Source organism: Anolis sagrei, chromosome 5 (assembly GCF_037176765.1).
Source record: "Anolis sagrei isolate rAnoSag1 chromosome 5, rAnoSag1.mat, whole genome shotgun sequence".
NCBI classification, from domain to species: Eukaryota; Metazoa; Chordata; class Lepidosauria; order Squamata; family Dactyloidae; genus Anolis; species Anolis sagrei.
In genome coordinates, this window is record NC_090025.1 from 155,516,924 (window position 1) to 155,541,750 (window position 24,827).

Genomic DNA, 24,827 nt, shown 5'->3' on the forward strand with positions numbered 1-24,827 from the left:
GATTCTCTCACTCTACAAACAAACATACATTTAACCACATCTCAAATCAAAACCCCAGAGAGAAGACACACCCCTATTAATAAACAACAGGAACAAACCTGGCTGACCAACAGCCACAGAGATTGCTATTTATTTATATTTTTGAAATTCGGTTGTCTACTAACTGAGGCATCATGCACAAACCATCTCTTAATGAAGTTATCACCTCCAAAATTCTTGGCACACTTTTGAAAAATCCAAATATTATCAGTGTTAAGTGGGATTATCCACATAATACTTTCCAGGAGAGAATGCATTGACCAACTAATTTTATAATTTTTAATTACTTTCATATTCTCCCATGTGTAAAGATTACATATGAGGGTTTTTCGGAAAGTAAGGTTACAAGGCATGTAGCTCTTGTAGGGAATTTTCACAGGGAAAGTTGGTATCACTGCCATGTAACAGGAAGCCAGCAGAAGCAGTGCCATTCGTCAGTAGCTCATCGACTGGCGTTGTGATGAAGGTTAGAGGTGAGCGTCCTCATTCCGCTTCCCTTTTGTTTGTCTCCTTCATTACAATGCATGTCTGCATACCGCTCATGCAATGCAAGAATTGTTGACTTTATTTGGTTGGGATGTTTTAAGCCACTCCTCTCACAGCTCTGATCTCACACCCAGTGACTATCACCTGTTCACTAAATTGAAGGAACACCTGGGTGGAAAACACTTTTCCAATGACAACAAGGTGAAAATCGAAGTGACGCACTGGCTGAAAAAGGTGGCAGGTGACTTCTGTGACACAGGCATCAAAAAACTCATTTCACAGATGACAAAATGTATTGAACTGAATTGTGATTATATGGAAAAATAATGTAATACCTGTGCTATAATCCATGTGTTTTATTAAAATATATTCATTTTTTGTATTTTTTTAAAAATATTGTAATCCAACTTCCTAGATATTCCTTACTTGCATTCCTCGTACTTGCAAAGCAATTGACAATATTCATGTGGATAGTATTCTGAGAATGTTCTGATTTCACCACAAAGACCATACTCATTTTGTGAAATTATTGGCTTTTTTAAAAAAAGATATTCACATAAAAAAGACCTCACTATCTCTGAGGATGCTTGCCATAGATGCAGGCGAAACGTCAGGAGAGAATCCCTCTAGAACATGGCCATATAGCCCAAAAAACCTACAATAACCCAGTGATTTCGGCCATGAAAGCCTTCGACAATTCAAAGATATTCACATGGTTTTTCTTTGTTTTGTAGAAAAGTTTCTGTCTATTTCTTACTCTATTTTTTAAAATACTGTGTAGTACTTTGATGGCTATGGAGGGCAGAAAAATAGCTTGTAGATGCTCTTAAACCAGCAGTGTCCAATATTTGATTCTCCATATGTTTGGGAGTTCAGCATCTAAAATTCCTGACCATTGGACAAACTGGCCAAGGCTACTGGGAGTTGGAGTCAATTTAGATTAAATCAGATGTATGTTGCAGTAATGACATCAAATTGGGGCAGGGATTTTGTGCAGCGCTGCAGGGGTATAGCTCCCATGCAATGGCCTGTAATCAGAGTGCAATGACAAGATAAATGACAGAAATTACGTTAATGTATTATTTCCATGACATAGAGCAAAATGAGCTACCGAAAACCAGTGTTAGTATTGTGTCAATAATTACATCATAGCCTTTGGACTTCAACCTGAACGAGAATAATTTGCACATGACAGACCACCTCAACTGCATCTCTCTGTTTGGGCCTCCAACTCCTAGAATTCCAGACCACTGAACAAGCTGGCTAGGGCTTCTGGGAGTTGGAGGCCAAAACAACTAGAGGGCTACAGAGTTTGAGGATTCCTGATCTATGGTATGGTGGTTGTTTTGGTGAACCCTGGAGAAATCCCTTGTAAGGATCTTTGCTTCTGAGCCACATTTTTGTGCCATGACTGCAATGGAAAATGCCAGTAACAGATTTTTATGTATAGACACCAGCTTTAATTTGTCACATGCAATTTGATGGTTTTAGAGATGCACTAGAAAAAGACATTTATAGATTGTATAAATGTTGGTCCTTATACCTTCCATCCAGGAATTTCTGAATGCTTTTTCTCATACAGAAGACGTTAGAGAAATGCTGTAATTCTCTCCAATAGAGTGAGAAGACTTATGTATTAATATACAGACTACTGCACTACTGGCTAATCCCATATGGGCCTCATCACACTAGAGGAAAAAATCCACTTAAAATCTGGTTTCTGCCTCCTGCAGAATTCTGGGGTTTGTAATTTAGGGAGAAGGCTTTAACAGCCTCAGTAAACTACAAACCCCAGAATTCTGCAGGAATCTCTAGTGTGATGAAGTGGTATATATTTTATACACACACATTGACAAGAGCGACTTGAGAAAACGCAAGTCACTTCTGGTGTGAGAGAATTAGCCATCTACATGGACATTGCCCAGAGGATGCCCATATATTTTGATGTTTTACCATCCTTGTGGGATGCTTCTCTCATGTCCCCACATGGAGAGCTGGAGATGACAGAGGGAGCTCAACCTGCTCACCCAGGATTTGAACCGCTGACCTATTGGTCAGCAGTCTTGCCAGCACAAGGGTTTAACCCATTGCACCACCAGGGGCATTATATATGATAATTATAATAAATAATAAATATTAATATGTGTATTTATTATAACAAATATTTTAATTAATTATTATTTAAATTTGTAATATTTTTTGTATATCCATCACCAAGTATATCCACTTTTAAAAAATGACACAAGTAGAACAAATAATTAACTATTTATACTGTTCTGTTCACCAGAATCCACTGAATAATAGAAAGGCAAGACAATTGTCATAAAAAAGTTTATTTTTTTCAAATAAAGCAGCACAGGTAGAAAAACAGTACCAATCCCAACTCTGGTAGAGTGGCAAGTAATGTAGTAAAATATATTTCAAGACGTATTTTTTTCAGTCTGAAAATCTTTTAAAAGCCTTATTATTTCAAGTTCAAGACAGAAATATCGGTTAGTAATCAAACATGCAAGTTACCATGATTATGAATGTTGCTGATATTATTATTATGACAGATGAGGAAAAGAAACACGTGAAGCTGTTCTCTTCTGCAGAGTTTAGGCTGTTTGTCCATCTAGCCCCAGGTCTTTGGCCACCAACATTGCAGTCACAGGATGCATGGATGCTTTGTATTGCTGGAAAGCACTAACAGCTTGATCACGAGATTTTTCAAATTTAAAGAGATCCCTGCAAAAAGAATTACATGGAAGATAAACAAAAGGGCTGGCAAGTTTGAAAGTTTCCATTCTGTTCATTCTATTTACATTTGTCTTCGATTACTGTGAGTGTAATGAGTATTACCATTGAAAAAAAATTAAAATACTTTTAAGGTATCCAGTTTTTTGCTAGGATGATGATGATGACCCCTTTTTTCTCTAAAAAGAGCCTTAAAGTGGCTTACCCTTTAAAACCTAAAAATTCATGAAAATCAAAATAGAATTAAATATTAGCAGCATATATACATATCTATACATAAAATAACAGTAAAAATATGTATACATGTGTGTGGCTGGGGTGCCCACTTACCCAGACAAGTTCTTGCCTCCACGAACACCTATCACTCTCACTACTCAAGAGACACCAAAGGCCCTCCCTCCAATGACATTGCAGGTTAAAGCGAGCACCATGAACATGCCCAAGAGTCCTGCCAATGTCCTACAAAAGCACAATATTGCCCCCATCCAAGTGAAGGCTTTCATATGGGGACCATTTCATTCCTAGATTTTATGTGTTTCCTCCACCACAGACATCCCAGTGTTTCTTTCTCTCTGCACTGGTGTGGAATTTGCATGATCCCGCATACTGCTTATCCTTTAACCATTTCCTACCCTTTCCTATGATGCACAGTAAACAGAGAGGAATTGATTAGCAACTGAACATACTGGAGGGGTTTGGGGGACTGAGTTAACATGATGGAAGTTGTAGTTCACCCTGCATCAAGGCAGAGCACTGTGATCCCCACCAACAATGGAAGCTGAACCACATTTGGCACACAGAACCCCCATGATGAACATAAAAAACTGAAAAGGTTTGGGAGGAATTCAGGTTGATTTATAGGAGTTGTAGGTACTGAGATTTATGGTTCACCTGCAATGAACCAACGATGGATCTGCAACTAACTTGGAACATAGAACCCTCACAATCAAAACCCGTAAAACCAATTAAGAACCTGTTCATAGCTAAAACCACAGCATCCCCTGACTTGATCTTAAAAACCTGGGATATTAGCTTGGAAAAGTTAGCATAACATTTTTCTGCTAGATTCAAGCATGTCCACAAAATATACTCAATAGAAACATGACTTATTCAGTGATACTGGTCTTACTTAAACAATGGACGGGTAAACTTCATTCTGCCTTGTTCTGTAGCCATCTTTAGAGCAAGAGGAATGGCATCTTCCCATTTGGCTTGAATGCAGAGGCGAAGCCATCTGTAAACCAGAGTCAGAAGTTATCTATATGATGTTCACACAACACCGAAGATCAAAAGAATCACATATTCTGAAACATTAAATTTCTCAACTATGCTAATTAAGCACATAGTGTGATAAATAACTTGCTTATTTGATCTTGTCTCAATTTACACAAATCTCGATGAATACACTGTTTAGGATTTCCAAACAAATCCTGCTGCACTCCCTACTGACAAAGACACACTGAGGTCTGATTCTGGCACTGTTTTCTTAATGATTGAGAGCATGTAATTCCCTCTCTTCAGTCCTCTTTTCCTTAAAACCAGTTTCCTGCTACCTACACAATAGGGAAAACGTTTACTGTTTGTTCACTAATCCAAATCTTTAAACTGTAACTTCAGTGACAAGTGATCCCATTCAGTGATCAGTGACAGAATCCCATTTTGCCAAACACAAGAGACAGAGAGGGAGTCTCCGTACGGAGAGAAAAAGTGGGATGTAAATAAACATAATAAACAAACAAACAAAAAATGTCCAAAGTGGCTCCAGGAATCAAACAATTGTCTGTATATAACTAAAATAATAAAACTACTGCCGATTAATCAGAAATATTTGTCCAAATATTATACAGCAATGATTTTTCCCCCAGAGGCCTATTTATGAAAGCATAAAGCTATCCATGTTTACATTAGTTTAGTAACTGCAGGGATAAAAATGTACACACATCCTTAAATGGTTTACTGTTGCTTAGCCCTATGTACTTCTCTTTTCATTCCTAGTTCCCACAATGTATGCAATATTATATGCATGTAAGGCCCCTTCCACACAGCTGAATAAAATCTCACATTATCTGTTTTGAATTGGAATATATGGCAGTGTAGACTCAGAGAACCCACTTCAAAGCTGATATTGTGGGACTTTCTGCCTAGGTATTCTAGATTATATGGCTGTGTGGAAGGTCTCTTAGTTATGCATATAACCTGCATATTTTTGTTAATACAAAACACCCCTGTAAAGCATAACTCTGTTCGTTTAGCAACCATTTCATAAGGATGGCCTAAATTTTCGTTATTGCAGGCTAGAGCGGGCTAACTGAATCAATGGGAGTTGCCTACATGCTGGCTCACCATTCAGCAATTCATTGAATAGGTCTGCCCTAGTTGTAGCTGATCAACAGGGCCCCTAACTTATCTTTCGGTAAGTTACACACCTGAATCTAATTTCAGAATTGTTCACAGCATTAAAGTCGTAAACATCTTGCATTCGTCGTACGTGGCTGACTGGAAGAGGATTCTAAAAGAGGAAAAAGTACAATCAAGACAATGGATTTTCAGTCCTAAGTAGCAATAGCAATCTTAAGCTCCATATGGGGAGCAAAAATAGCATTTACAGTGCTAGGCTTTTGAAATTATGTGAATGTGAATTCTAAAGGCAGCTAAATGACATTCAAACTTTATTATCAGAATGATCTGAACAGCAGTGCAAAATAAAGAATCATGTTACAATGCTGTATATACACAAATTTACACTTAAAATCTACACTTAGTTTCCAAGATGGTTAGATCTGTCACCCAAGAAATAAAATATTACAATGACTGGCAACTATCTAGCTTTCCTGGCCTAGCTTTTTGTTCCGTAAGAGAAGGTAACAAATCTCAGCTCTCTGAGCTTAATCTGGCTGCCAAAAGGCCTGGTAGATCTGACATTATTTGCAATCTCAGATTGGAAACAATGGAAGCACTATCTATGTCATGCATGGGCAAACTTCGGCCCTCCAGGTGTTTTGGACTCCAACTCCCACAATTCCTAACAGCCGACAGGCTGTTAGAAATTGTGGGAATTGAAGTCCAAAACACCTGGAGGGCCGAAGTTTGCCCATGCCTGATCTATGTAAAGCAGAGGTGTCAAACTCATTTTCACTGAAGGCAACATCAGTCTTATGGTTGGTTGCCTTTAGAAGACTGTTGCCATTGTGAGACTGCATAAATGTAACTATGTTGCCCTGACATTGAAAGCCTGTGACTCTCTCTCTGTACAAAAAGGAAACGGGGGAGGTTGTGCAGAACACAATATTTGTATAATACAAAAGGAAGGGAATAATTTTGGGGGAGTGATTTATAACATCATCTGGCCCAACAGTTGAATCCCAGGGGAAATTCACCCATGCTAATACATCTTCTCTAGAAGAGGCACAAGAACAAACATTTGTGTTGCAAACTTACTGCCTGCACTCACCTCCAACAGAAGCAATGCAAGGAATTCGATGAGCTGGTGGGAAGATAACTCTTTTATATCAGTTGAATTAAAGCAGGACAGATCACTCTCTGTGGCCTAAAAATAAGCAGAATTCAAAGTGATTTGGAAGCAAGCCTTTCAGAAATCCTAGGCAAAGAAGGACAAGGCAGAATGTGCTTCTAAATGCCAGCAGCTGGATTGAAATCTCATCCGTAAAAATCTATCTGCATTAAGTCAGAAGAAAATTTAAGACTTTGATTGTGCTTTTTATTTAAAGTGAAGCAAGTATCAACATCTAAAGATGAACTTCCTACTTTTTATAAAACATAGGCCCTCTAGATACTACCAGAGTGGATCCTTCACCAGTCCTGATCAGCAAATCATTATGGGAGCTACAGTTTACCAACATCAAAGGACCACAATTGCCTATAAACTAAAGTATTAGGCAACCAACTGTCACTCCCTCCCATTTCAACTTCATTATCACCTCATGGTTGAGTCAAAAGTCATATAAAAATACACTCTAAGGATTATAAGAGTAAACAAACTTTCAACACAAACTGCATTTCGCCTTAACTGTATTTCCAAAATTGGACTTTCTCCCTGGATGGGATCCAAGATGATTAAGATAAGTTTAGGAGACATCATTGAATTTAGCATTCACTCTTCACTTGATGTGTGATTAATCAATTCAGTGTATTTATCAGACACCGACTTACGTTGATCCATCTTTGGCTCAAAGCAATGCAAGCATCTGACAATGTTGTATCATACCTGAGGAAGATTGAAAAAGATATGATTTGTTTACAGTTTGTGAAAAATTTTCGTACTTACTCAGAAGCGTTTTGCACCTTACATTTAAATTCTGCCCTCCTTCGAACACACCAAAGAGCATCCGGTGTAGTATTAGTGCCTTCTGAAGAATTGTTACCAGACTGAATATAAAAAGATAAAGGTTTCCCCTTGACATTTAAGTGTAGTCGTGTCTGACTCTGGGGAGTGCTGCTCATCTCCATTTCTAAGCTAAAGAGCCAGCGGTGTCCATAAACACTTCCAAGATAATGTGGCCAGCGCCATTAACTTCCCACTGAAGTGGTACCTATTGATCTACTCACATTTGCATGTTTTCGAACTGCTAGGTTGGCAGAAGCTGGGCCTAACAGTGGGAGCTAACCCCACTCCCTAGATATGAACCACCAAACTTTCAGTCAGCAAGTTTAGCAGCTTAGTGGTTTAACCCGCTGCACTACCAGGGGCTCCAGACTGATTAAAGTGAAGTCTTTAAACTGAACCCATTAAAATAAGTAAGTATAAAAAGACTTTTTAAAGGTGCACAGATTTATAAATTACATATCCCCTATTTTTTGTTAAATTGTTGTCACTGATATGAAATTTAATAGTCATACATTAGATTCAGTGAGCCATCCAAACAAAGGATGCTAGCCCCCAGCACTCTCCATCACTGTTGGGCTATGGCTCTAGGCTTTATAGTCCAACAAATAATACAAATGATGACTGCATCAACATGTTTGCTTCAAAGCTGTCTTTAATGTACAGCATAATGTACAGAAGACGATTGCGTTCTTACACTGGTTTTACTGGGGGCATGCCAGGGGTGTTCATCCATGCATCCCAGTCAACTGTGTTTAGGAGGTCAACCTAGAGAAAATAAGTATTTTTATTTATCCTGTATCTTGAGGGTTTATTGAAATGTTGTGAACCAAAAATGATGCCAAATATAATAACATAATGGTATAATTGAAAATGAAACCTGAGCAGCTCCCTAATTTCAAGAACCCCCCCCCCCCCCGCCCCCGTTCAATAAATTATTACCATTATTGCGTTACCCCTTTAAGACCTTATTAACACCACAATGTAATTACTTTCCTATGGCAACATTTACTTTCCCAAACAAAAGTTCTTGTGAGGCCAATTATTTTGCTGATGCAGCTACAGCAGATATTTTACATCTTTAGAATAATGTCAGGAGACATAAAACATTTTGCCTGACTTCTGTTCTTATAAAAGTACTAATGCTCAATAAATATTTGTTCCTTTGAAGAATGCAACTTTCTGGCTAATTCTCAATGGAGGAATGTCAGCTACCAACACACACGTTTCTACTAAGCTACAGTTTAACCAAACTTTTAGTATCTTGAAAATATGGGATTATGTAAAGTAATATTATCTAGAACAATTTACTGTTAATCCCTTGTGCTGTTAAGTAGGAAAACAAATTACTTTGCAAATTCCCATGTTTTATTTCTTGGTATTCACTACTTAAGAAAACAGAATCTCTGAAACAAGTCCTGAGTTAGAAGAAACATTAACTGACTAAAAAGACTAATGGAAATGATGACCTTTTGGTAATTTTCTTTCTAAACATGTATTTTGCTTTAATAAGAATTTTGAACTGTAAGAGAAGCACTTAACCTTGTCCTTAAAATAGGAATATAGGCAATTCTTCCAGTCCTCAGTCATTACACTCTTGTATGCAAACTGTTGTATGTATCTCCTCAAAAAGCCAATGAATACATCTGTGAACATATAAAATCAATTAACCAGACAGAAAATACCATGAGGCAAAAAGCCACATGCATTTAAGAGGAGGTTAGTACCTGGCCCACCAAGAAGCTGTTCGAGGTAAAATAGCAAAGCGAATCCTTTCTCGTAAGGAACAGAGGAATAAGCAACATCAGGGTTTACTTCCTTTAGATTAGGAATCAGGTTAGTGAAAGGGTTTGTGCTTCCAAGGGTATTGATCTAAAAGGGAGACACATTTATGAAAAATGAAAAAAATGAAGTGATAATGGTGGGGAAAGGGAAAGAAAAAGAGCACATAGGTACAACCTCCAACACTGGATAAGATTCATCGTGCCAAATAGTCAAACATTGCATAATCATCCCATTATTGAATATTTACATGTTCTAAGGAACATGTGTTAAACTCAAGGCCTGGGGCCAAATCCAACCTGACATGTCATTTTATGTGGCCCTTCAGATGCTGGACACTCATGTATTCCTCATTTAGACATCATTATTAAACCTGATGGGGGTTGTGATACAGTAACATATGGAATGCTCTAGTTTATTCTTTGTAGTTAGGAGTGAGGGGGTTGAATTTAAGATAACAAATGATGTAATATCTCATTTTAAAATATCCTTTAACATTTCCTCAACATCAGAGCCACAAGAACTGTTGGGATGCAATTCCCATTATCCCCAGTCCACATGGAAGATCATCAAAAGTGAGTGGGAGTTGTCATTCAATAATATCTGATGACCCAAACTGCATAAAAACTAAAGAGCACCAACCAATATGTAAAAACATGATAGTTGGTCCTCTGTATCCACAGATGCTCTATATCAGGGGTCCACAAACTTTTTAAACAGAGGGCCAGGTCACAGTCCCTCAGACTGTTGGAGGGCCAGATTATAATTTGAAAAAACATGAATGAATTCCTGTGCACACTGCACATATCTTATTTGTAGTGCAAAAAACACTTTAAAAAATACAATAATTAAAATGAAAAACAATTTTAACAAATATAAACTTATTAGTATTTCAATGGGAAGTGTGGGCCTGCTTTTGGCTGATAAGATTGTTGTTGTTGTTATTGTTTGCTTTCAAGTCATTTCAGACTTAGGTTGGCCCTGAGTGAGGGCCAGGTAAATGACCTTGGAGGACCATATCCAGCCCCCAGGCCTTAGTTTGAGGACCCCTGCTCTATATGGATTGCCCTTTAAAGACAAGAATCAGGCTGATGAAAATGAGTTTGACACAAGAGCTGGGAAACTTTGGCCCCAAATATTGTTGGTCTACCACTTCATTAGTCCTATCCAGTGTAGCCAATAGTCAGGGACTGATGGAAGTAGAATAAAACAAATGATACAAATGATACGACATTACAGGTTTTCTTGCTCCAATGGAATAATAAACATGTACTTCAATCCAAACAGTTTTGCTCATCTATAATATTATTTTAAAGACTCAATATGACACTTGTTTAAAATCTAAGTCTTTCCTTGAATAAACTAGAAGGACTCACTGTATTCTGTAATTCTCTCCAGCCTCCCAAGGCATGGAAATTCCTGAATTGCTCTCCAAAGAGGCGGCCACCAATTCTGCGCTCCAGGTAAACTGTGTGCCCCTCATTTAGCCTGAAAAAACAATCACATGTGTCCTTAATTCTAAATACAGGAAACTCAAGTTGAAATATATAACTTTTAAACACACTTTAATTTTACCTACCAAAAATGTTCCCAAGTTTTGTTTGTTACCAGATTCCCTGTCCAGCTGTGAGAAATTTCATGTGCTATAACCTGAAATGTACAAAAGTGTCACAAGTATAATCTTGTCTCTTTTGGTCACTAACGCCCGAGTTCCCACCCAATGGTATTTTTCATTCATGTAGTAACCAAATAAGTGAACACACCTGCCGATTTGTTAGAAAAGGAGCCTAACATTTTAGAAACAAAAATATTCACAGATGTTTTAGTACTTAAAATGGCAAATAGCATCAGTAGTACAAGCAGTCCCCAAGTTAAAAACAAGATAGGTTCTGTAGGTTAGTTCTTAAGTTGAATTTGTATGCAAGCCAGAACAGGTACATTTTTAAGTGTAATTCCAGCCATATATTGAGGGGGGAGAGAGAAATCGTAGCTTTGGATAGCATAGGAAAGGGTCAACACCCCTGTGGTGTTTGTTTTGCTGTCTGTGTCCCTATTCAGAAGATTTCACCTCACTTTCTGTCCCTGTGATCATTGGGTTTTGAAAAAATTTGGCTTGTTATGGAAACAAGGATTGGTGACAATGCTTCAGGGGAGACGTCTTTTCCCCATGATAACTCTTTCAGAAGTGAATTTCCCTTCTGGGGGGGGGGGGGGTAGATTTCTCTCACTTCCTGTTGTCTCATCCCTGTTCTTAGATATAAGTTATTTGTAAGTCAGATGTTTGTAACTCAGGGACTGCCTGTAATTGCAAAAAGCGGCATGCATCAATTTTAAAAAAGAGAATCTATTTATAAAAGTCTCCCTATATAATCTTAACTGAACTTCCATTTATACCCTCAATGATTTAAAGATCAATTCATAACTTCCATTGTTTATTTCTTGGGAAATACATATATTATTTGCACATTACATAAACCAGAATTCTGGGGGATAAGTGAGAGTGTGAATGAGGCAGAGTCCTAGCTAGATCAATGATTGGCTTATTATGACGTGCAAACCCAGACAAGACACTATATATTTAGCTAATTTTGCTTTGATAAAAAAACACTTCAGGACAGAACAAGTGTTTAGCAAGTACAGTATTCTTTTCTCTAAACACAAGAATTGTTCTCTATCCAGGGTGCCCCCAGGGGCAGAGGTAAAGATAATCATAGAACTCAAAGACATCTCGTGGGCTATCCAGTCCAATCCCCTGCCAAGAAGCAGGAAAATCATATTCAAAGCACCCCTGACAGATAGCCATCCAGCCTCTGTTTACAAGCCTCCAAGGAAGGAGCCTCCACCACACTCCAGGGCAAAGAGTACTACGGCTGGACACGGTAATGTTCAGGTGGAATCTCCTTTCCTGTAGTTTGAAGCCATTGTTCCACATCCTAGTCTCCAAGGCAGCAGAAAACAAGCTTATACCCTCCTCCCTATGACTTCCCATCACATATTTATACATGGCCATCATGTCTCCCTTTCAGCCTTCTCTTCTGCAGGCTTAGCATATCCAACTCTTTAAGCCACTCCTCATAGGGCTTGTTCTCCAGACCCTTGATCATTTTAGTCTCCCTCCTCTGAACACATTTCAACTTGTCAACATCTCCCTTCAATTGCGGTGTCCAGAATTGGATACAGTATTCCAGGTGTGGTCTGACCAAGGCAGAATAGATTATTCATTATTTCTACAGTAATCAGTATTTATCTATTTCACATCCCTAAACCACTGAAAAGTGCTTTGAAAACGTTTGGGAGATGACACTTGCATAATGGAGAAGAAACAATTAAATATTCTTCCACCTCTTTCCAGCAAAGGTAGCACACATTTTGGAAAGGATAAAACTTATCTAACATCTGTGAAAGAAAAAAAAAAACCCTATTCTACTGACAGCAACAGGTCTGGAACCAAACCACTCAAATAAATCCAAGCTTTGCCTATCAGGATGCCTTGTAACATTTTACACTGCAGCTGGAAATAGCAGCTGGCATCCTGCTCAGCAATTACAATGTAGTAAGCCTGACTTACAAGGTCAAAATTACCCTAATTCGCTATTGCAGTAACTGAACATGCCTACAGTCTATCTTTTAGTCACACTGCCTCTGTAACAGAAAACATGGTTTCTTGAATTAATTTTCAGATTAGTACAAAGCAGTCTGAGGATGCACAGTAAAGGATATATACTTCTACTTACACCAGATAATGATCTGTCACCAGCCTAAAAGAGAAAGATATCACGACATTACTTCCTAAAAATTGCACCAGTCAAACTTCATGCAATACCATTTCCGAGTTTTGGCAAAAATAATGGCAATGAATGTGTATTGAACAAGCTACAAGTTATATGGATTTGAGGCGATGCCCTAAAGAGAGTATTTATTTTACAATGCATGAAACAGAAGTACTTACCAACAATGTTGGAGTCACAAAAGTGAGGCAGGGGTTCTCCATTCCGCCATATGGAAATGATGGTGGCAAAACGAGCAAGTCATACTGACCCCACACATAAGGGCCCGCCAAGTCTTCTGCTATTTTCAACATGGCTTCAGTCTGAAACAAAAGAGCTGCAGATTTTAACATTCAAAATTGGCATGATCTCACAAGATACACAAACTGCCAAGGATAATGTGATATCTGCTTTAGACCGGTTTCTAAGGAGAAATCACAGAATAATCACTAACCTCTGCAAATTCATAAGCTGATTTATCCACCAGTTCTTTCTCAGCCCACACCAAAGTCCTGGGTCCAATCTTTCTGAAGAACAAAAAAAATATATAAAACTGATCAACTAAGAATGGTGTCTTCAATATTTCTGATGCTTGTCTTGTTAAAATTGTAAAACAGCAATTTGTGAAGAGTTAACAATACTTGAGAAAGGGGATAGCTGTTGAGAAGAACTACTGGGAGTCAACTGCTCAATTTTGAGTATTTCCTTTAACACTGTAGTGAATAGAATAACAAAACACATTCTTTGAATACAGTTCCCTTGCCATACTGCAACAAATTTCCTCATCAACTTCCATTATGGTTTTATCTGCACTCATCTTAATTATGCTCTGCTTTCAAATGTAATCTAATTAAGAAATGCACTTGAATGTAAAGACACATTCTTGAAACAGGGTTCATGTGCTGTTCTGTTCTCCCTGCAATGAACTACATTTCTTTATAGCAGATTTAGGGTGCATCTATACTGTAGAATTAATGAAATTTGAAATCATTTACTGATGTGGCTCAATGCTGTGGCATCACAGGAGCTGCAGCTTTACAAGGCCCTTTAGCTGTCTCTGCCAAAGACTGCTGGTGTCTCATCTAATTACAGTCCCTGGGATTCCACAGCATTGGGTCAGGGCAGTTAAAGTGGTGTCAAACTGAATGAATTTTACACCACAGCAGCCAAAAGAGAAAGTGTATCTAATTCTATAAAACTGCTACCAATATTGTGGTCAGAGGCTTTCATGGCTGGAATCACTGGGCTGCTGTGAGTTTTCCGGGCTGTATGGCCATGCTTCTGGAACATGGTCATACAACCCAGAAAATTCACAGCAACCTATTGTTAACAACACTGTCTGTCACCATAACCAGCTAGACATAAACAGCAAGTTTAAATTTAAGCACTGTTTGCTAAATTGCAGAAACATGCAAGCTTGGCTTGATTAAAAGTACAAATGGAACTTCCTGAACTTTTCATTACCACACCAGAGAAAAGGAAGTGTGCAAATCCCCACCAAGGATCTATTTATACCACATTACAACAATTAGCACAGCTTCTAAAAGGAGCCATCTCAATGTAGGAAATCCCACCTGCTTTCCAATGCACCAACAACCAGAGCAATCAGATAGCAGGGTATTGGAACCTAGAAATAGAAGACATTCCTTAATATGTAATAATTACAATAAATGACAAGTCACCTATTTTATATTCACAGGGTTATTTCTTCAAGTCAAAACCACCCCATGCTTTTCATATAACTGAAATATATACCACAGTGGGCAGAAAAAAAAACCTCTTACATCTTGAAAGAAGCGGTATATCTTCCTAGAGCTGTCTTCGGGATCAGGCATGTCTCCATCTCTCTTAGCACTCATAAGAGCCACCAGTTCATTTGGAACAGATATCTGATAGGTACAAAAATGTCAATAGTTTCTATTTAATAAAGTAACTATTTTCTAAGTCACATCTATATAAATAAAAATGTAATGTTCGTTTGTGGGATTAACATAACTCAAAAACCACTGGACGAATTGACACCAAATTTGGACACAATACACGTATCAGGCCAACCAATGACCATCATAAAAAGACTGAAAAATACAGGAGAAGAGACTTAAAAAGCCAAAAAACAAAAAATACATTACAACGCATGCGCAAAACCACACATATACACAAACACACATATATACACTTATACACAAATATATACACACACACACATGCATATATATACACACAAAACACATCTACACAGACTGGGCCACAGCAACGCGTGTATAAATATAATTTAGAATGCCAGTTCTACAGATAAATTTCAGAAAAATTTCAAAGTTCAACTTTCCTGCAAAAGTTTAGATCAGTGGTTCTCAACCTGTGGGTCCAAAGATGTTTTGGCCTTCAACTCTCAGAAACCAGAACAGCTAATAAACTGGCTAGGATTTCTGGGAGTTGCAGGCCAAAATACCTGGTGACCCACAGGTTAAGAACAATGATGGATAACTTTTGTCACACCTGCAGCTTTGTCTTCTGTTTTTCGATTATATCTCCATATCTTCTTCAAAAACGTCTTGCCATTTTTCCATGAATACCAAACCCTAAATACTTAGGAACTTACACTCCTAATACTGGGCAGACACCACTAACATCCCTTTGCAGATTTCAGAGTTCCTCATATTGAATGAAATAAACAAGACAATTTCAGGAAGAATGTTTATATGGATAGGATGTACTGTATCTAGAAACCACAATCTTCCAGTGTCAAAAATGATGGCTCAGCTATGTTAGTAATACCATGGCATTATTACTTCCACATTCTAAGTTAGAAATTGCTTACCCGTCACCTCTTAGTTCTTCTTTAGTAATTTTAAAACACTTGCCACAACTGATTTTTTTCTAATTGTTTTTGTATGTGTCAGGAGTTACTTGAGAAACTCGAATATAAGCCAGCAGTGGGAAATGTAGCAGCTACTAGTAAATTTTAAAATAAAAATAGATACCAATAAAATTATATTAATTGAAGCATCAGTTGGTTAAATGTTTTTGAATATTCACATAAAGTGTAATTTAAGATAAGACTGTTAAACTCTGATTAAATCATTATTCTAACCTTGTCGAATGTAAATGAGCTTATGTATCCTTCCAATAATAATAGAGTAAAATAATAATAATAGAGTAAAATAATAAAGGTAATAATAACAATAATAAAGTAAAATGATAAATGTAATAATCAATAGAGTAAAATAATGGAAATGTAATAATAAAAATAATAATCAATAGAGTAAAATAATGTAATAATAGAGTAAAATAATAAATTTAATAATAACAACAACAAAGTAAAATAATAAATAATAAATAACTTTGACTCGAGTACAGGGTGAAGCAGCATAACTTCCTTTTTTAAAATGCGTGCCATTCAGTCGCTTGAAGACGTAGTGGAGCGTTAGTGGTCTCGTTCAAGAGGCGGGAGTATAAAGTTTTGTCCTGACACAGTTCAGTCGCCATCATGCATTGGAACAGTGAGGAGCGTGCTTTTTCCATTGAGGCCTACTTCTTGAGTGGATTTGGAGTGGGCGGCCCGCTCTCCAGATTTGGCCCCTTGTGATTTTTTTCTTTGGGTTTTTTTGAAATCCTGTGTTTATGTGAACTGTCCAAGGACCCTACAAGATTTGAAGACCAACATCCAGGAAGAAATTGCCAACATAACGCCTGCTATGCTGGCAAGAGTCATGAAAAATGCCAGAAATCGGTTTATTTAGTGTATGGAGAATAGAGGACATCACCTACCTAATTTGATCTTCAAAACTACATGAAACAAAACTTTAGGAATGCGCCTACATTATAAAAAAAATTCTGATTCATACAATGGGTTTTATTAAGTTTTGAAAAAAGGAAATTATGCTGCCTCACCCTGTATTAACCGAGGGGTGTTTTTTTAGTCTAAAAAAGGGGCTGAAAAACTCGGCTTATACTCGAGTATATACAGTAAACTGAAAAACATTTAAATAAAATAAATAAATAGCTCAATTGCTCTAAATTCTTTTAGAATATAGAAACCTTAGTGAGAACCGATCATTTTTCAGATTCTACAGGATAAAACAACTAGACATAACTTCCACAAACTTTTGTGTCCCAGAACAAAGGGAGGAACACAATTCAGTGCCTTCCAAGACTAGCAGATTTCAAATAAATATCTATGTACTGTATTCCCCTTTTGCCGAAGTTTTATAGCAGTTTGTAAGGTATCAATACTATCCTTACAGCTAGATCAACTCATATAAATCCACTTAATAAGAGGGCGAAGTTTGCATATCAAGAGTATAAAGCCTGTGGTTTAACCTACCTCTGCATAGTATGTTAACTTCACAGAAGGGGTGTCCTGGCAAGGAAGAATAGCTCTACAGTGAGTAGCCTGAAAAAGAAAGTAATAAAGGTGCTATTTTTATAGATAATTGTTACAATATACTGTAGGAAACAAAGTAGCTCCCCACACTACATTGGTTTCTTTTGTATTGTCATACCACCATCAAAAGCAAAAGACAAAGATATCCAGCCACAAATCAATCAGTTTCATATGCCTGACCATATTACGTTTACATATTTATCATGTAACTGCCCACAGGCCTCAGATTCCAACTCTGAAAAGCAATTACTTCCTGTTTTTGGGTTTAGCCTTCAGTTACCTTTAGTCCTCTGGTTCACACAATGTTTTCATTAATAATCTGATAATTTCATTTGGAATACAGAACAGTGATCACAGCTGGGAAAGTTTAAGTTTTGGATTTCAACTGCAATATTCTCCCCTTCTTCCAGCCAGCGTGATCCCCGACCTTGCTGGATTCTGCGATATGTAGTCCAAAACGTAACCTTTCCAAGCTCTGAACAGTTCAGTATTATGCAATCCCTTCTATATCAAATTACCTACTCTCTCAAAATGATATGGAAAGGAGATTCTACAGTGCATTTACACTGTAGAATTAATGCAGTTTGACACCACTTTATGTTCTATATCTCAATGCTATTAGATCCCAGGTCATAGTTTCACAAGGTCCCTGTCAAAGAGTGCTGGTGCTTCACCAGTCCACAAACCTTAAGATTCCATAGCATTGAACCATGGCAGTTAAAGTGGTGTCAAACTGGATTAATTATATAGTGTACATACAACCCTCAGTTCCAATTAGGTGAAGTCTTTTGTGCCTTTATCCCCAGGCAACACATTCACTATGGGTTGGGACATTATTGTGAAAGAACAGATGTATATATTGAAAGAAAGGGACAGTCAGAGCCTTTTCAGTTTGCTAAGCTGCACTGTAAGAGCCCATGCTACATACTCAATACAACCTATAGCAGATTTTGGGTTGGAGGTACTTCAGATGTCAAGGCATAATTCATCCCATGGGTAACACTAAGATGAAGATACTGTACACAGCAGTGGAGGGCAACAAATCACTTAGCTCACCTGACACTGACTGAAGAGGAAGGGATGCCTCTTTCCTGATGTCTGCTCTGGAGTAAACCACTGAAGTGCTGAAGATCTTGGAGCGGATTCAAAAGCGATCTCTATGACAACATCTTGTCCTCTGCAAATATGTTAATAATTGTTACATGTTTTAACAATAAATCATAATCGTCAACAACAAATGGAATAAGTTCGCTACATTGATCCAGAAAAGCTTCTATCAACACAGTTTTATAGCTGTCAGTTTTGGCTTGTAGCAGGGTTTTGAGCCCTGTCTTGGGTATTTTGGAGCAGTATGTAAATAAAGGCAAAGAAGGCAAAGAAAGGAGACAATAGCAGTAGAAGTAAAAAACAAAAGGTTTATGACAAAATATAACATTTGGCATCAGGAAGATGGGACTGAGAAGCAGAATTTCTACCTGTCCTATTAATCTGAATTTGTAAAGGAGGCAACAAAGAAAGTCTCAGTAAAAATATCATTTCTGGCCTAATATGCTCAGTGGATAAAGGAAACTAAGCAAGAACGGAAGCATGAATGCAGCAATAAGCAATTTGGTTATAGTAAGTCCGATCCCCCAATCCTGCTCCAGCCTTTCATAACATATAACTACTTCCTCACACTTTTCGGAGTAAATGCTGTAGAAATATTCTGCACGTATCCAATCAATTTCTGGTTCCTAATCAATTGCACTTTATATATGAAACCGAAGATATGACAGTGAGTGATTACTATACTTAAAAATAAAGAAACAAACCAGTTAGGCATTAAGAAAACTCTGATGCAGCCCATCAATACTTTAAAACACTCAGTCCAATGCAATTCAGTCATAACAGCATGTAACATTTGACCTCAAAATTATATCAGCAACCACAATCACAACAAAAGCCCATCTCACTCAATAAATTGGAAGTCTTAGTGCTGCCCAGACTTAGCATTCATTGAAATTATCAAATAACAAAGACGATTTACTATGTTCCAACTTAGCATTATGATTAGATTTGCAACACTAGCATAAGTCATGTGCTTCATTGGTATAACAGCTTAGATATTTACTAAGGAAGAGGTAAGCTTCTATATGATATGTCATTATTTTATTTGAATCCTCCTTTTCTCCAACCAAGATAACAGGACAGGTTAAATATGCAACTAACATAACATTTAATTATGGAAGTTAAAAATCATTGAAAAAACATGCCTCCTAAAACAAACCTATTTCCTTAACAGGGGTTCTCAGAATATGAAGGGAGTGACTAAATAAATACACACTTACTTTCCCAGCACAAAAGGAAGGGTGATTTCCAGTGGTGCTCCTTTGAAGGAATGGGGTTGTCCAAGAGCATATTTTGCCTCTTGCCTATTGACAAGCACACTATGGATTGTGAGATCCTTTGTGTCCAAAACCTGTCAAGAATTGTAGGGGATATTACTGCAAAGACCCTAAAATACCTTGATTTTTTAAAAATAAGAGTAAACAGGAAAAAACCCAAAATAATATGGTATGCAATATGTATCAGTTCTATTATACTCTGACATTTTAAAAACCGAAGATATAAACATAGCAGACTTTTTAAAAATCCAAGTCGATTATGAAGATTTTCACCATACAAAATCAGCATGCCATGTTGGGTGAGTGACATACTTCTTTATATTTTCCTACACAGTTATGTATTTTTGTAACATCACGTCAGATACTAGTTTCTTGCCAAGCATATTTTGTATAATGTTTGATTTCTATGACAATATACAGTCAGAAATAAATTTTGACCAATTTTCAACATATGATTTCACAAAGTAGGTGTATATGCATGAAAAACGTGGTTGTTCCAGTGTGCTTAAAAATGTGGTTGTTCCAGTGTGCCTTCCCAGAATAAGGTAACTCCAAGCAATATGTCCCAAATGCACTTTACCAGAGATCTAGATTGCCTGCACACCCCTCCTATCCCTAAAATATCTATCCTATTTCACCTGATCATGCCCGGCACTTTTAAAAAGATTTTAAGTATTACATTTGGCCCTGCCACAGGTTTTAATGCGCTGTGGTGTTATTGTAATTTTTTTTGCTTTGTTTATGAGTTTTTTTTATTTATTGTATTGTTGTTGTTGTGTTTTACTGATGTATTTAGGCTCGGCCTCTTGTAAGCCGCACTGAGTCCTTCAGGAGATGGTATCGGGGTATAAATAAAGGATTATTATTATTATTATGCATACCACACCCAAGCACCCCCTTTTTACTTTTTAAAGTATTCAGCTCATTTCATAATTTACTGTATCTCCTGGTACTGACAAAGAACAGAACGTAACATTATTCCAAAGCACTTCAGCTAAACTGCTGGTGAAACAAAATGACTCTTGAGGATTTTTTTTGGCCCAAAGGCAAAACATTTTTGTGGCAAGAGAATTGATTTCTGGCAGAACTAGTTTTTAATCGCAGGCTTGTATACACAAGGACTGCACTTGGTAAAACTTTAAGCATCTGTATTGTGTATGCCATTTTCAAGTGCTTCATGCATCATTATGGAATCTGTCCCAGAAACTGACATGACATGAGACGGGAATTCAAGCACAGATTCTATTCATAGAGAAACTTGGACCCCTATCTTTGTTTACAATTTTGAGCAGCCTTCCCAACTACAACATTCATTGCCCAGGGTGCATCTACACCAGTGGTTCCCAAACTTTTTTTGACCAGGGACCACCCTTCAACATTAGTACCAAAAGGGTTACGAATCAGAGTTTCGCAAGACCAGTCGCTCTTGTTGCAGCGGTCTAGTAACGGTGAAACAGCAGACCATATTTTTGTTCTTGCAGTTCAGTGGTAGTCCACGGACTACAGGTTGGAAACCATTGGTCTACACTGTAGAATGAATGCCGTTGGATATCACTTTATCTGCCATGGTTCAATGCAACAGATTCCTGGCAATTGCAGTTTGGTGAGACACTGGCATTATTTGGCAGAGAAGGCTAAAGATCTTGTAAAATGACAACTCCCAAGATTCCACAGTCTTGATCCATGGCAATTAAAGTGATTTCAAACTGCATTCATTCTGTAGATGCATCTCCAGTCAACATGACTTGCCTTGTCATGTTGTCTAGAAGTTGCAATGCCACCATATTTGGTCTCAGAGCTTACTATCTTTAACCAAATTCAGACTGCTGTGATTCTTCTAACTTCTTAAACCCTAATTACGTTCGGTAGGATAAAAATGGGAATCTTGGGGACTCCAAATGTTTTGACTAACAACTCCCACCAGCATCACTCAGCATGATCAATGGTAAGGGACTATGGAAGCTGTAGTGCCCAACATCTGGAGGTTCAAAGGTTTCCCACCCTTGCCTTGAGATGTTGCTGCAAGCAAAAGATATGGTTATCAGGGAAGCAGCAAAGTACAACTTTCAAGAACCTGAAAAATAACAAAGTCCAAGTACTGTACAATTAATAATTGATTATCATCACCCATTTTATTGGATTGCACTGTTCCCCAATTTTGAGTTCTGGGCACCACCCGCTGACTACTCCTCCATATCTCTAGCAGACATCAAAAGAACTGATCCACAGTCAAACAGGATCAAGAAAAATCATGTTAAAGTTTGCTTTAGGGTTGCCATGCCCTGAAGGAAAAATTAAAAGTAAGCATATGGTTGCAAAAGTGAAAACAGGGAAGGGATCTTGTATGTTTAACGCTTATAAGGAAGAGGAAATTTCAGCAGCAAGGTGGCATGGCAAGCCACAGCTGCTGCATTTATCTTTTCTTGTTGTTGACTACCATCAAGCCAACTTCAACTTATAGAAGCCCCATAAATATGAGACTTCCAGATGATATCACCCGCTTTTATCACCCGAAAGCTGACTGGCACAACCTGGGGATCACAACCATAAAACAGTGAAGACATCTACCCTTGCACTGTGCTACTCTGCTGCTGAGTATGCATGCCCAATGTGGAACACATCTCAACACATTAAAACAGTGGATGTGGCTCTTGATGAAACATGATGCATTATCACGAGATGTCTATACCCTACACCACTGGAGAAATTATACTGTTTAGCCCGTATTGCTCCACCTGACATCAGCTGGAAAGTAGCAGCCAATAATGAAAGGACCAAGGCAGCGACATCTCCGCTCCATCCCCTGCTCGGATATTAGCCAGTACACCAACGCCTTAAATCAAAAAATAGCTTTCTAAGATGAACGCTATGTGAGGGACACTCACAGCAAGCGAGAGTCCAAAAGTGGCAGGCTAAAACCTGGAACCTCAATCAGTGGCTGATACCGAATGAGAGACTCCACCCTGGAGACACAGTAGACTGGGCGACTTGGAAGGCACTGAACAGACTACGCTCTGGCACCACCAGATGCAGAGCCAACCTTAAGAAATGGGGCCAAAAAGAGGAGTCCACGACATGCAAGTACGGAGAAGAGCAAACCACCTATTACAATGCAGTCTGAGCCCTGTCAACATGCACAATGGAAGGCCTTCTTATAGCAACCCCAGAGGCACTCCAAGTGGCCAGACACTGGTCAAAGGACATTTAGTATAATGACAAGTTTTTAATTTTTTGTGTGTTTTAAAATACATTATAACTGTACCCTCAAAGGACATTTAGTATAATGATACGTTTTTAACTTTTTTGTGTTTTAAATACGTTATAACTGTACCCTCAAAGGACATTTAGTGAAATGACAAGTTTTTTTTAAGTTTGTTTGTTTTTAAATACGTTATAACTGTACCCTCAAAAGGACATTTAGTGAAATGATAAGTTTTTAACTTTTTTCTGTGTTTTAAATAAGTTAGGACTACGAATTTTGGCTATGACCCCAGGACTTGACGAAGCGGATTTTTAGTATAAGTATATGTTGTGTTGTATTTGTCTGGTTTGTATGTCTAGACTCGCTGTACACTGTCTTCTTTGTTGTTGTTCACCGCCCCGAGTCGCCTCCGGGCTGAGAGGGGCGGTCAATAAATGCAATAAATAAATAAATAATAAATAAAATAAATTATAACTGTACCCTCAAAAAGCGTTTGGTATCATGATGAGTTTTTAACATTTTTTGTGTTTTAAATACGTTATAACTGTACCCTCAAAAGACATTTAGTATAATAAGTTTTTAAATTTTGTTTGTGTTTTTAAATACGTTATAACTTTACCCTCAAAAGACATTTAGTGAAATGTCTTTTGTACAATTTAATACATTTAGTGAAATGTCTTTAGTATAATGGCATTTTTAATTTCATTTGTGTTTTTAAATACATTATAACTGTACCCTCAAAGGACATTTAGTATAACGACAAGTTTTTTAAACTTTGTGTTTTTCAAATACATTGCAACTGTACCCCCAGTTCGCTCCTGATACAATAAATAACAGTACAATAATCTCAAGTTTTGTCACTTTAGCTTCTAGCTTGATTTGGGATTGCTTACTTATCACTTGTTTGTCTTTTTGGCAGTCCCAAGATGTGGTAGACCTAAAGTGTGTCATGTTCCTATCAGCTTATTTCATAGTCCAAATACATAGAAATACAAAAGCATGGGCCATTCTAATTCCAGCATTCAAGAATATATCTTTCACTTCAGGATCTTGTCTAGTTCTGTTAGAGGCCTTTCCCAAGTTTTAGGGTGCATTAAATCAGGCCTGGGCAAGCTTGGGCCCTCCCTCCAGGTGTTTTGGCCTTCCACTCCCACCATTCCTCACAGCCTCAGGCCCCTTCCTTTTCCCCCTCAGCCGCTTAGGGGGAAAAGGAAGGGGCCTGAGGCTGTTAGGAATGGTGGGAGTGGAAGGCCAAAATACCTGGAGGGAGGGCCCAAGCTTGCCCAGGCCTAGTCCACACTGTAGGGAAGAATGCAGTTCCATACCAGGGAGCGCAGCTGGTCGGCCTCGGCCCGGACGGTGAAGGCGGCGGTGCCTCGTATCGCCTGGGCGGCGAAGTCCACCCGGCAGCGGAGGTGGAGGTGATGCGTGCGGCAGGCGCTCGGGGCCGCGAACGAGCTCGGATCCTCCTCAGCCATGACTTCGCCTCACTCTCCCACTCTCTGGAGAAGTACAGCCCTAGTGCCGGGATGGAGGCCCCGCCCCGTTGAGGGTGGTTCCAAAGAGGGATTCTGGGAAAGGTAGTTCTTTCCGGCGTCGGAGCTTAGGAAAAGCTGGCAGATGAACTACTTCTCCCATGACTCACAGCGTGGAGGTTACGTCAGGACAGTGGGTGGATTGGTTAATTCACCGAGCAGCCCTGTTG

At 38.3% G+C, this 24,827-nt stretch overlaps 1 protein-coding gene across 1 annotated transcript; it reads right to left on the reverse strand.

Moving 5' to 3' along the window:
- Positions 1-2,842: 2,842 nt before the first annotated feature.
- LTA4H (leukotriene A4 hydrolase) lies at positions 2,843-24,655 on the reverse strand. Its single transcript, XM_060777285.2, has 19 exons — positions 24,448-24,655; positions 19,864-19,994; positions 18,593-18,713; positions 17,477-17,545; positions 14,937-15,041; positions 14,727-14,779; positions 13,607-13,679; positions 13,335-13,475; positions 13,120-13,143; positions 10,965-11,035; positions 10,762-10,873; positions 9,331-9,475; positions 9,146-9,249; positions 8,301-8,371; positions 7,432-7,486; positions 6,713-6,808; positions 5,688-5,770; positions 4,391-4,495; positions 2,843-3,252 (listed from the first exon to the last, which is right to left on the reverse strand). Exons 1-19 carry the CDS (start codon positions 24,598-24,600, stop codon positions 3,123-3,125), a joined length of 1,842 nt encoding a protein of 613 aa, XP_060633268.2. The 5' UTR covers positions 24,601-24,655; the 3' UTR covers positions 2,843-3,122.
- Between the last annotated feature and the right edge of the window lie 172 nt (positions 24,656-24,827).